At 38.8% G+C, this 13233-nt stretch overlaps 1 protein-coding gene across 1 annotated transcript in view; it reads right to left on the bottom strand.

Annotated features, from left to right (window-relative positions):
* rexo1 (REX1, RNA exonuclease 1 homolog) overlaps positions 1–13233 on the bottom strand; it is a 104435-nt gene that overhangs the window by 15482 nt on the left and 75720 nt on the right. Inside the window, exons 9-11 of the mRNA XM_059991084.1 lie at positions 4081–4221; positions 3229–3342; positions 2224–2297 (exon numbers count right to left, since the gene is read on the bottom strand). Coding sequence (XP_059847067.1) covers positions 2224–2297; positions 3229–3342; positions 4081–4221 — 329 coding nt within the window. The remainder of the gene's footprint in view (positions 1–2223; positions 2298–3228; positions 3343–4080; positions 4222–13233) is intronic.

The raw sequence follows: 13233 nt of genomic DNA on the forward strand, positions 1-13233 counted from the left end.
GTAACGAAACCCAATTTCCCTCAGGATCAATAAAGTCTGTCTGTCTGTTTATTGAAATGTCTGAATTTTTATGGATCTGTAATTTCACCTTTCAGTTGGCATGCTACTGCAGTTGTATTTTATTTAAATCTTTTTAACTCATTTCCATATTCAGTTAAAAGGCAAGTTTAGTGTGAAAGTACCTTAATACATCATACGTGAACAGTGCTAACCTGATAGTCTACTCAATAGATTAGCATCTTGTGAGTGCCTTCATAATTTGGAGTGTTTTTTTAAATTTATTATTGTTGCATAGGATAAATTAAAACATCTCACAGTTGTGGGGTACAGCAGCATAAATTACTAATGAATAAATGAATGAACTAATGAATGAATGAATAAATAAATGAACTAATGAATGTGATGAGGATGTTAGGAGAATTCAGGGTGACTTGGATAGGTTGGGTGAGTGGGCAGATACTTGGCAGATGGCGTTTAATGTGAATAAGTGTGAGGTTATCCACTTTGAGAGTAAGAACAGGAAGGCAGATTATTATCTGAACGGTGTAGGGTTGGGTAAGGGAGAAATACAAAGAGATCTCGGAGTCCTTGTTCATCAGTCACTGAAGGTGAATGAGCAAGTGCAGCAGGCAGTGAAGAAGGCTAATGGAATGTTGGCCTTTATTACAAAGGGAATTGAGTACAAGAGCAAGGAAATCCTCTTGCATTCGTACAGAGCCCTGGTGAGACCACACCTGGAGTATTGTGTACAGTTTTGGTCTCCAGGGTTAAGGAAGGACATCCTGGCTATAGAGGAAGTGCAGCGTAGATTCACGAGGTTAATTCCTGGGATGTCTGGACTGTCTTACGCAGAGAGGTTAGAGAGACTGGGCTTGTACAAGCTGGAATTAAGGAGATTGAGAGGGGATCTAATTGTAACATAAGATTATTAAGGGATTGGACAAGATAGAGGCAGGAAATATGTTCCAGATGCTGGGAGAGTCCAGTACCAAAGGGCATGGTTTGAGAATAAGGGGTAGGTCATTTAGGACAGAGTTAAGGAAAAACTTCTTCTCCCAGAGAGTTGTGGGGGTCTGGAATGCACTGCCTCAGAAGGTAGTGGAGGCCAATTCTCTGGATGCTTTCAAGAAGGAGCTAGATAGGTATCTTATGGATAGGGGAATCAGGGGATATGGGGACAAGGCAGGAACCGGGTATTGATGGTAATTGATCAGCCATGATCTCAAAATGGCAGTGCAGGCTCGAGGGGCCAAATGGTCTACTTCTGCACCTATTGTCTATTGTCTAAAAAGTCAAAATGGGTGTTAAGTCTACCTTGCAGTACTATGTCAATTGGTGATGAATCTACCATCCCATACCACAACTCAATAGGTGCCAAGTCTACCTTTCTTTTTCAGGGGGGGCAAAGAAATGGCAGATGAACTTAATAAGTACTTTGGATTAGTCTTCACTGTGGAAGACACCAGCAGTGTGCCAGAGGTCTGTAAGTGTCACGGAGCTGGTGTGAGTGCCAATGCTATTTTAAAGGGAAACATGCTGGGTAAACTGAAAGGTGGACAAAGCACCTAGACCAGATGGACTACATCCCAGAGTTCTGAAAAAGGTTGCTGAAGAGGTAATGGATACATTGCTCACGATCATTCAAGAATCACTTGATTCTGGCATGGTCCTGGAAGACTGGAAGATTGCAAATATCACTCTGCTCTTTTAAGAGAAGGTGGTTAAAGAAAGTAAATTATAGGCCAGTCAGCCTAACCTGGGATTGGGAAAAAGTTGGAGTCTATTATTAAGGATAAGGTTTCAGGGTACTTGGAGTCTAATGATAAATTATGTCAAAGTCAGCATGGTTTATGTAAAGGAAAATCTTGTCTGACAAATCTGTTAGAGTTCTTCTATGAAGTTTGTCAATGATTTAGATAATGGCTTTGTGGCAAAGTTTGTGGATGATACAAAGATGGGTGGAGGGGTAGTTAGTGCTGAGGAAGTGTTACTCTGGATCCGATGCAGCACAGAAAAAAAAACACAATAATTAACACATCAAACAATACAAAGATCATCTATTTCAGAGTGGTCAATTTTTAAAATTGGTATTATGGATAGTCTGTTCCACAATTAACTTATAACCAGAAAATCACTGATACCTGGAGGGTAGGAGTATTTCTAAACAGACTTTTTATTTAATTTGGTTAATGGGGAACACGATTGATCACCTAAAGCTCTTACCTTTGCCGTTTGGCAGCCTGAAGATCCCACTGCTCCTGCACAGCAGGTGTACTGTGTTTCCCAACCACCAGGTACTGCAGCATAAACAAAATTAGAAATAGTTTGGGTATAACAAAACAGAAGATATAGGATTTCTTTATGCTTCACCACTGGGAAGAAAGCACATTTAACGCAAATGCACCGAGAGGTTGACGCTTTCTTCCTGCTTCATAGTTGGACTATGAAAGTTTGTCATGGGGGAGGCATCTTTTAAAAATTTTTTTCAATTTAGCGATACTGTGTGGAACAGACCCTTTCAGCCCAACAAGCCACACCACCCAGCAACTCACCTATTTAACCCTAGCCTAATCACTGGACAAGAGTCAATGGCCTATTAACTGGTGTTTGGACTGAGAGAGGAAACTGGAGCACTGGGGCAAGCTCAGGCAGTCACGGGGAGGAACATACACTCCCTACAGAGGCCGTTAGCATTGTAGTAGTAGTGCTGCACTAACCCCGATGCTACTGTGGCATCCCAAACATAGTTGGATGTTTACTTTAATCAGGCACTGATGGAGGCAATTGGATCCAGTCAGTCTGGTGGGTGAAGATCAAGTAACAGGGAATAAAAACTAGTCACTTGGAGAATCATTGCTGGAATTTGCACAACACAGACAGCTACTTGGCTCCTTAAGTTAGCTTGAAAACTTTCAGTTTTTAGCTCTAGGAGTAATAGGCATTTAAAGGAAATATTCAAGGGCTGTTAAATTAGAAATACTGTTCAAATTAAAAGCCAATGTATGAAAGATGAATTTTGTTATGGCTTATGAAGAATTGTAGATTAGAATGATTTAGTACAGACACATGTAAACAGTTAAGCTCTAATAAGGTTGTAACCTGCAAATTCAAAGGGTTAGAGTATTATCAATCAGTTTATGTACTGTAGTTACAGTTCAGTACAGAATGCATAGAAGTGTATTCTACATATATATACTATAATATTGATCTTTGTGGTTCCTACATTACCTTTTTGACGACGCATCCGTCCCCAGTGATAGTGACACTCCTCTTTCCGAATATAGTTCCCACTAAGGGAAACAGCGTATTCAGCTCCACAACGACAACAGATCCTTATTGAAGCTAAATTACAAGAATACAAACTTTTAATTTGAAGTTTTATTTGAACACTTAAAAATTATTTTACTCATACATTAACTCTGAAACCGATGCTTAGTTATTATTACAGATCATCGTATCAATAATCTACTTGGAGTACTGTGTTCAGTTCTGGTCACCTCACTACAGGAAGGATGTGGATATTATCGAGAGTGTGCACAGGAGATTTACAAGGATGTTGCCTGGATTGGAAAGTATGCCTTATGAGAATAGGTTGAGTCTTTTCTCCTTGGAGCGATGGAGGATGAGAAGTGACCTGATAGAGGTGTACAAGATAATGAGAGGCATTGATCATGTGGATAGCCAGAGGCTTTTTCCCCAGGGCTGAAATGTCAAACACGAGGGGGCATAGTTTTAAAGTGCTCAGAAATAGGCATAAGGGGGATGCCAGAGGCAAGTTTTCCCACAGAGAATGGTGTGTGTGTGTGTGGAATACACTGCTGGTGATGGTGGTGGTAGGGTCTTTTAAGATACTCTTGGTCTCTTAAGAGTACATGGAGTTTAGAAAAATAGAGGGCTATGTGCTAAGGAAATTCTAGGCAGTGTCTAGAGTAGGTTACATGGTCGGCACAACATTGTGGGCTGAAGGGCCTGTAATGTGCTGTAGATTTCTATGTTCTAAAATTAAAAGTGAATGGATATTAATCATTCTTTTTAGTTTTTATTTAACATGAACCTTATCAAGCAGTATAATTTACTCACAGTCAACACTATTCTTTTTCTCAGTCTTGTTAAAAATCACTGCAACACCTGGTTTGTCTGGATGAGGCCTTGGATAACAATTTTCCTGCAATTGTTCTTCAGTTAAAATGTACTCACTTAATCTGTTGTATAACACAGCACCTGTAATGAAATAAACTTGAATCACGCGAGGAATTGGCAGCACAGGTCCACAGTCCCTTATCTGAAATTCTTCGGGCCAGTTGCATTTTGGAATTCAGAAGTTTTCGGATTTCAGAATCCCTCCTTATTGGTTCTGGGACATTTCCCCCCGTGGACACCAAAAAACATGTATGCTCAAGTCCTTTATTTAACCTGTCTCAGTGCGGTGGATTTTAAGATCTGGCGGAGCACCCGACCTACACACATCCTTCCGTATACTTTAAATCATCTCTAGATTACTTATAATACCTAATACAATGTAAATGTTATGTAAATAGTTGTTATACTGTATTGTTTAAGGAATAATAAGAAAAAAATTTACTTCCAGCAAAAACATTCAATAAAACAAAAATACAAAGCTTCAAACAAGCCAAATCAAACACATGATAAATGACTTATTGAAATAAATGTAGAACATCACTGTCACTATAAAACTTCAGTAACTTGTCTTTGTTTCTATAAATCATATACAGTGGTAGTTCCGACACCATATTCTTCAGTAAGACACCGCACAGACACACCACGATCAAGCTTCTGCAATAACTCCACTTTCTGCGTTACTGATAATGATAGATGCTTCCTTCTTTTTCTCATTGTTACCCATAGGGGTATCTGCAGCTCTTTTTGACATTTTCACAGTGAAATTAAACACAAAGTCAACAGTGAACACAAAATATCAGCGAACAGCAAATGCACATGTAACCAGTACGAGCACTGAGCCACATCTGATGTCTGGTGGCTTCTGCTAGGGCTGCCACTTCACACCTGAGTGACGTCAGCTGTTGGCGAAAAAAACCCAGTTTTTGGACCTTTTTGGATTTCAGAATTTCGGATAAGGGATTGTGGACCTGTACCTTTCATAGTTAGTTAGTTACCCCCAATGGAGCAAAAGTTGTTACAGCAGCTTGCAAAAAAGGTAACTCTGGAACCTCTTTCTAGTCCATGGAAACAACAAATTCCATTTCCCCCCCCAGCAATTTGAAGGTTTAATCCGAAGTGGAAGAACAATGCTGATGCTCAGAGGGAGGTCCAAGGTTCTGGCATATTACTGAAGCAAATGGAACAAGTATGAATTATACTGATCGTTTACCTGAATTTAAAAGTTTTGGTACAGAAAAGCTAATATTCTTCCCTTCCAAACTTCACCCAAAATCAATATTCAATATGGCTTGCTTCAAACACCACATGCAGATGGTGTCTAAAATTGTCCTACGCCCATAATGCTGAACATAAAGGCTGTTTGATTATGAATTCCACTACACTCTATGCAGAACTATGATAAGTTCTATGCAGAACTTAAACATGTAAAATAGGCATGTTACATTTTGTTATTATTATAATAAAATTTTTTAATTGAATTTTCAAATGGTTACAGAAGGAAAAAAATATTATCAACCCTTCCCCCCTCCTCCCTAACATATCCCTGTAGAAAGAGGGGAAAAAAAGAGAAAAAGAAAGAATGCCTGGATATCGGAAGATCCCCACATGCTCCATGGAGTTCATAATAGCTTTAATATATATATTTACTTCTTTCCCCAAATAATCAATAATTTTATCTTCAGAGCACCTATATATTTAATCCTATCTTTTGTAAATAAGGGTGCCAAATTTTCAGAAATATTTTGTATTTATCTCTTAAATTATAAGTAATTTTTTCAAATGGAATGCAGCTAAAAGCTATATCTATTTTCATTTTCTTAACGTATGTTAAAATTTTTTCTTTTCACCGATTCATTAAGCCCATTAACATTAAAACTTTAAAAATTCAGTAAATTAGTCATTATTTTTAACAGGGTTACTCCAGTCTATAGTTATACCTAACTTTCCAACTTTCGTAGTACCTTCTTTTTAATTCCCCATCTTTTTAAAATTCTCCTTGTTGCTATGTGTCTCCCCCCCGATTGTCAAAGAAAGATTAAAGAAAAATAGATTATAAAGAAAAAAAATAACAAAATACCCCCCTACTAATATTGTGAATAAAGAAAACACAACATTACCCCCCTCCGTTGTGCGGGTCATGGCGATCGCCATGATTACACACGTGAATCCTGTAGCAATCGATCCGAAATTCCCTCAGCTCCCCCGTAACATAAAAAAGTACATATAAGAGAAGAAAAAATAATATCACTACTCTCAATTAATATTTCTCAAATTTTTACCTTTCTCCCACTGTATCATATAATTAAGAATATATTTAAATATTCTTCTGTCCTTAAACATCCATCAACTCCATTCACTGTCCCTGTTTTCATCTTTAATCCGTTTCACTTTTAAATCTTTGGCTGTGGTTAGCAAATATTTGGGAGTTCTTGTGCAAATTCTTCTGCATCCTGATAATTAGTAAAAGATCTTTTTCCGTCATCCAAAAAAATTATCAGGGTTGCCTGATAATATAAATTTATAACCCTTTTCCCATAAAAAAAATTTTCGCTGGGCTAAATTCCTTCTTTCTCTTCAAAAGGTCATAAGTTATATCAGGATAGAAAAGAACTGTTTTCCCTTCTATCATCAATGGCCCGTTTCTCTATCTGGCACATTGGGCAGCCGCCTTCAGGATCTTTTCTTTATCTTGGTATCTTAAGCATTTTATCAAGATTGATCGTGGGTTTTGATCAACTTGAGGTCTTGATCTTAAGGCTCTGTGAGCCCTTTCAATTTCAATTAACTGGGTTCCTTCTTCCATTTCCAAAATTTCCAGAATCCATTTTTGAAAATCGTTAATTTATTGGATCCTCTCCCTCTATACCTTCTTTAAGTCCAACAATCTTAACATTATTTCGTCTGTTAAAATTTTCAAGCACATCCACTTTTTCCAACAACCGTTTTCTTTCTGATGTCCAGGCAGAAATATTACCTTCCATTTTATTCCCTCTATCAATGGTGTCTCCCGTTATTTCTTCCAAGTTTTTAAATTTTCTTGTCCATTTTGTCCTGTCTTTTCATCATTTTATCAAACATAATCCTCATATTTTTAATATTTTTATTACTTTTAATGCTTTTAATTCATGCATTATTTGCACCAAAGATTTTTTTATGTCTCCAATATCACCTCCAACCTCTTCCTGTTGCTCTTCTTCGTTTGTCTCTTCATCTTCATCTGATTTATCCAGAGAATCTGATTCCACCTCACACTCACTTTCAGTTCCGATCATAGCTGGGATTTGTAGTTTGGGTTGCTCCTGTTTGTGCATGCTCCTTCCTTCATGCATGCACAATTTCTGTAGCTCTTTTTTTTTGGAAACGGTTGATGTTGCCGCAGTTTCCTGTTCTGTATCGCCGGAGGTAAAATGCACTTGAGCCTGAGGCTCTTTCATGGCTGCCGGCCTTAATTCTTTTCCAACTTGTGTTGTCTTCAAAGTAGTAGTTTTCTTCTTCTGCTTCTGTTTAGGAGACATTGTAGCGGTGTGCTACACGCAGCGCTAAAATTACGACACGGAGTCGGTAACTGCAGTCGAAGGAAAAAAAACTTTATTCGAAAACTTCAGCCTCACTTTTAAGCCTCTGTCAACCGGCCCCCCATGGCGAAGAGGCTCCAAAGCTCTGTGCTCGCAAACCCCCGTAGGCTATCTAATTGTGAGTCGGTTCGGATACGCTAGGAAATGAGTCGCCACAACATATCTTAAGACAATCCTGAGTAGCTGATAAGTAATTTTTAAAAAGTATTTACTAACTTTTCTTCACTTAAACATTATTTTACTGTTTTTTTTACAGGAGAGCTGGATTTCCATGTCTCGATCCTACGTCATCACGTTACGACCCCGCATGTTGCATACTGAAAGCAAGACTTGTTATTTTATTTTTCCACCATGTATTAGCTTTTCCAGATAATCCATTTGTTTGTTTTTAGAAATAATCCATTCAGCTCATTCAGTCTGCTCTGCCATTCAATCAAGGCTGCTTTATTTTCCCTTTCAGTCCCATTCTCCTGCCTTAACCCCCCTGTAAACTTTGATGCCCTTTACTCATCAAGAACCACTCAACCTCCACTTTAAATATACCAAATGACTTGGCCTCCAGAGTAACAATCATTTCATTCTCCTTTATATTTGTGTACTGAAGAATGACAATGAATCTTGAAAAGATGCTATAAACATGAGACATATTTATTTTTAAATATGCAGAAACCCTTATGCCAACAGTATGCCAGTGACCATCACCTTAATAAAGGGCTGGTCATAAATGTGAGTAACACCTGACTAATGTTGAAGTCTTTCTTCCACCTGATTACAAATCCATCTCCAATGCCTCCTTTAAAATGGGGGAGCTATACAGAACCACTATGTATATATGTCTCAGAATGACTTGAGCTAGTGTTCCCTGGAGCATCAATCCCAGTGCTGTAACATTGGTAGTTTTAACAGCAACCAGACTGTGGGGTTATGAGACAAAAACATGAAGAGAACGGGGTAGATCATATAGATTAGACACCAACAAAATTTGTATCTAGTGAGCAACTTTACACTTTGCTGGTTGGCACAACATAGTTCATACATTCATGAAGGAGGCAGCAATGATGACAGACCCATTGACTCTAAGCTTTTGCCTCAATCCAGAAACAAATTTATGTATCATAGCCAGCATCACCTGCTACACAGATGACTATGATTCAGATAAACAATAGATACCAAACAAAATGAAAGCAGAAGACTATCCGGCAAGTGCAGTGATTAGACGTTGATTACAATGTGCAACCCCCAAAAAAAAATCACACAATAAGATGGAACAGGAGCTGACCATTTATATCCTTGAATCTATTCAGCCATTCGATGAAACCAAGGCTGATCTGTGAACTCCATACACACATTTTTCTGTATTTTTATTACTTTTGTCTAACATCAACACTCACAATAATTCATTACTCCCCATATGCCACTATATCGTTCCACTATTGTACCAACCTTTGTTTGTAAAAGTTTACGTCAACCCTGAAAAACCTGGCCCTAAGTTCAACTCAATTCAAAATACAATGATTTTTTTTATTCTGTCCCATTTGTTATGTGCCGTGTTGTGTAACGTGAGCGATCATGGTCTTTACACGAGCATGACTGATCTTGGTAAATTGTTCTACAGAAGTGGTTTGCCACTGCCTTCTTCTGGGCAGTGTCTTTACAAGATGGGTGACCCCAGCCATTACAAATATTCTTCAGAGATTGTCTGCCTGGTGCCAGTGGTCACATAACCAGGACTTGTGAAACATACCACCTGCTCATACGACCATCCATCACCTGCTCCCATGGCTTCACGTGATCCTGATCGGGGGGATTAAGCAGGTGTTACTCCTTGTCCAATGGTGACCTGCAGGCTGGCGCTTACATCTCCCATTAGTTCTTTTTAATACTCCAATTTCAATTAATTATTTAATATTCTCAATTTTGGGAATATGATCCTGTTATGTCTTTCTGTATTTTGTTATAAAGCTCAGCATACCATTAGCCTTTTATTTCCTGTACTTGCCCATTTTCAAGAATCCCCTGGATTCAATGGCTTGTTATTAGTCCTAATTGCTGCAAATCTACACCCACCTCTTTCAATCTAAAGCGAATAAGTTCACATTTAGCGGCAATGAATGCCACTTACCACAATCCTGCTGACTTCATCCAATACATGACTAATTTTATGATTCCATTTATACTGCTTACAATGCTGCCTATGTTTATTATTTGGCAAGCTTGCTTTAGTGGCTTTCTATCCCTTTAACCAATTTATGTGTAAATATAGTGAACAGTTGACGCCCTAACACGGATCTTTGACAAACACCGCAAGTCACCTCAGGCCAATTTGAGGATTAGCTCTTCTTTCCCCGTCCTGTCTCCTGACTTTCAGATAATTTTCTAAATGGCAGATGATTAATTTTCTAAATTAATTGCCATTAATTTCACAGTTTTTACTTGAGCTAATAACTTCTGACTAATTAGCCACAATTAAATGGCTCCCACCTTATCACTTTTTCTTGAATGCCAAATGTATTTTAGAAAATAAAGGTGTCCCCAACTTTCCAAACGTTCACTTTACGCAACTTCGCTTTTACTAAAGATTTAAATTAGTACCTGTTTTCGCTAACCGAAAGAGGATTTTTGCTTTTACGAAAAAAAGACGCCCGCTTTAAACCTGTGTTTACCCAGAGAAAGACTACCATGACCGTGAAGCCTTGCTCGGGCAGGCGTGTGCGCATGCGTGTACATGCCAATTTTTTCTCGACAAATCAGTTTTGGCTCAATCTTCCCAATTTAAGTGAAACTACACTGTATATACATTATCTCTACTTTATACAGCTGAGTATTTAACATATTCTTGCTTTTACTATACATTAGTGTTACTTTAAGTTTTATGTACAATTTGGTAGGTTATTTTTTGGGTCTGGGAAAGCTCAAAATTTTTCCCATATAAATTATTGGTAATTGCTTCTTCGCTTTACGCCATTTCGGCTTAAAAAATGGTTTCATAGGAACGCTCTACCTTCGGATAGCAGGGGAAATCTGTAAAGGATTAGTCCCTGAATTGACCAAAGTTCAGGATTAGAGATTCTGCAATTTGTATTCTACAATTTATTAGGATTCACAACCTTTTTTTGTGCGATGGACCTCCACCATTAACTGAACTCGTTTTAGATGATCAAAGACTTCCCTAGCACCAAAGATTTGAAATTGTTGGATTTGTTACGTACTCGTGACGTGACAGTGGTACCCTTGTCATGGTGGAGTGATGTCATTCTCCTGCCAGTAGAGGTCATGTGACAGTTTTTTTTCTTTTTACAGGGTATAAAAGGAGGACCGCTCCCTGTGAGGAAGGGCAGATCGTGGCTGGATTTGCCATGCTGACTTCATGCCACTGTGTGATTTAATGTTACGGCGCAGTTTAGTTGAAAGATGAAGTTTTATCTAATGCCTAAAGTTTAAAAGGTCCTTGCCAGCAGTTTCCTTACAATACTGCTAGTTGAGAATCAGTGGAGAGTGAAGATCGGAGTTCGGGAGTTAAAGATTGAGAAGAATCGATTTTCGACGGTGAAACGGGTTCGACCTTGTTTGATCCTTATTCGGAAGGAATTCATTGACTGTTCTCGTGTTAATCTCTGCGGGATAGCAGAAAAGATTGAGGACAGTGTGATAAAGCCTTTAAGCCGTTATGTTTCGTAAATTCTTCGTGGGAAAAGTTCGACTTCGGGGACTGAAGCAAAGCGGCATGAAAGAGAATTTAAATCGTCTTAAAAAGTCTCTCCCTTAAATGGACTGTGAGCATTTTGAACTTGTGGCAATACTACTTTAAAGAACTGTTTTTGCAACATCGCTTTAAGAACTGTTTGAGCTGCAGCACAGCAGCTGATTTCCGGTTACGTTAGTGTTTGTTTACTTTTGGGGGGGGGGGGGGGGGTTTGTTTTCAGTGTTTAATAAACGTGTTATTTGTTATATAAACCCTTGCCTAACTCATATATTTATTGTTGCCTGAATACATAACAGATTATGAATGATGATTCTTTTTATTTTGATTAAGGAGAGATCATTCACCATGTGGAACAGTCTTCAAATCAAGTCACTAAGAAATCCTCATCTGGCGGTTATTTTAACTCAGTTTACATATGGCTTCTGTTATAAGAGCATTCCAAGCCAAGCCTGGCAAACAGGCACATGCATTGGTAAAAGCCAAGGGTGGGTTATTCTGAGGTTTGCACTGGTGTACTGTTAAAGAGTCTTAAAAACAAAAATGTGTCGTTTAATTGCTTACCACATTCACAGATTTACTTTGCTTGTTCAACTGAAACCACCAAATTACACAAAGTAAGTTGACGCCAAATGGTATCTCAGTGCCCAGTGGATATAGCAATTACTGCAATCCAATTCATGACTAATTGATCAAAGGATCCTGAAGTGTCTGATCTGGCTGGCTTGTGTTCAAAACCAGAACGAGGTGAAAACCTTTCAGCCTGTTCCACATTCTATTAGATCACAGTTGATAATCAGTACCTTTATTCACTGGTATTTGTCAGTACTTCCAGATACCATACAAAAATCTAACAGGAGTCAGCAGCATGTTAAAAGACAGAAACAGGCCCCAAGGCCTGTCTGGCCTGTGCCAACCTGCTTTTCTGATTAGCCCCATCCATCTGCACCTAAACATTACACTCTATACCCCCTCTCGTCCACGAACCTAACCAAACTTCTCTTAAATGTTGCAACTGAACCCGCATCCATCACTTTCACCACTTTCTGGATAAAGTTCCCCTCAGGTTCCCTTTAAATATTTCATCATTCACTGTAAACCTATGACTTCTAGTTTTAATATCTCCCAACCTCTGAGGAAAAAGTCAGTTTGCATTTATACCCTTCAATTTTGTCTAACACTACAAGATTCTCACCTCATTCTCCCATTCTCCTGGGAATAATGTCCCATCCTATCCAAACTTTCTTTATAACTCAGATCCTTTAAGCCTTGGCAACAACAACATAAATTTTCTCTGCACCCTTTCAAGCTTATTGATATTGTTCCTGTAGGTAGGTGACCAAAACTGTACACAGTACTCCCTCCAAATTTGGCCTCACCAAAAGTCTTATAAAACTTCACCAGAACATCCAACTCCTGCACTTAGTGCTGTGATTTATGAAGGCCAGTGTGCCAAAAGCTCTCTATACGACCCTATCTACACCACTGTTAAGGAATTAAACATAGAAAACCTACAGCACAATACTGCCCTTCAGCCCACAACAATGTGCTGACATGTCCTTACCTTAGAAATACCTAGGCTTACCCGTAGCTCTCTATTTTCCTAAGCTCTATGTATCCATCCAGGAGTCTCTTAAAAGACCCTCTAGTTTCCACCTCCACCACCACAGCCGGCAGCCCATTCCACGCACTCACCATTCTCAGTGTAAAAAACTTACCCCTGACATCTCCTCTGTACCTATTTCCAAGCACCTTAAAACTATGCCCACTCGTGCTAGCCATTTCAGCCCTGTGAAAAAGCCTCTGACCATCCACAT

The sequence above is a fragment of the Hypanus sabinus genome, chromosome 16 (assembly GCF_030144855.1).
Source record: "Hypanus sabinus isolate sHypSab1 chromosome 16, sHypSab1.hap1, whole genome shotgun sequence".
Lineage (NCBI taxonomy): Eukaryota > Metazoa > Chordata > Chondrichthyes > Myliobatiformes > Dasyatidae > Hypanus > Hypanus sabinus.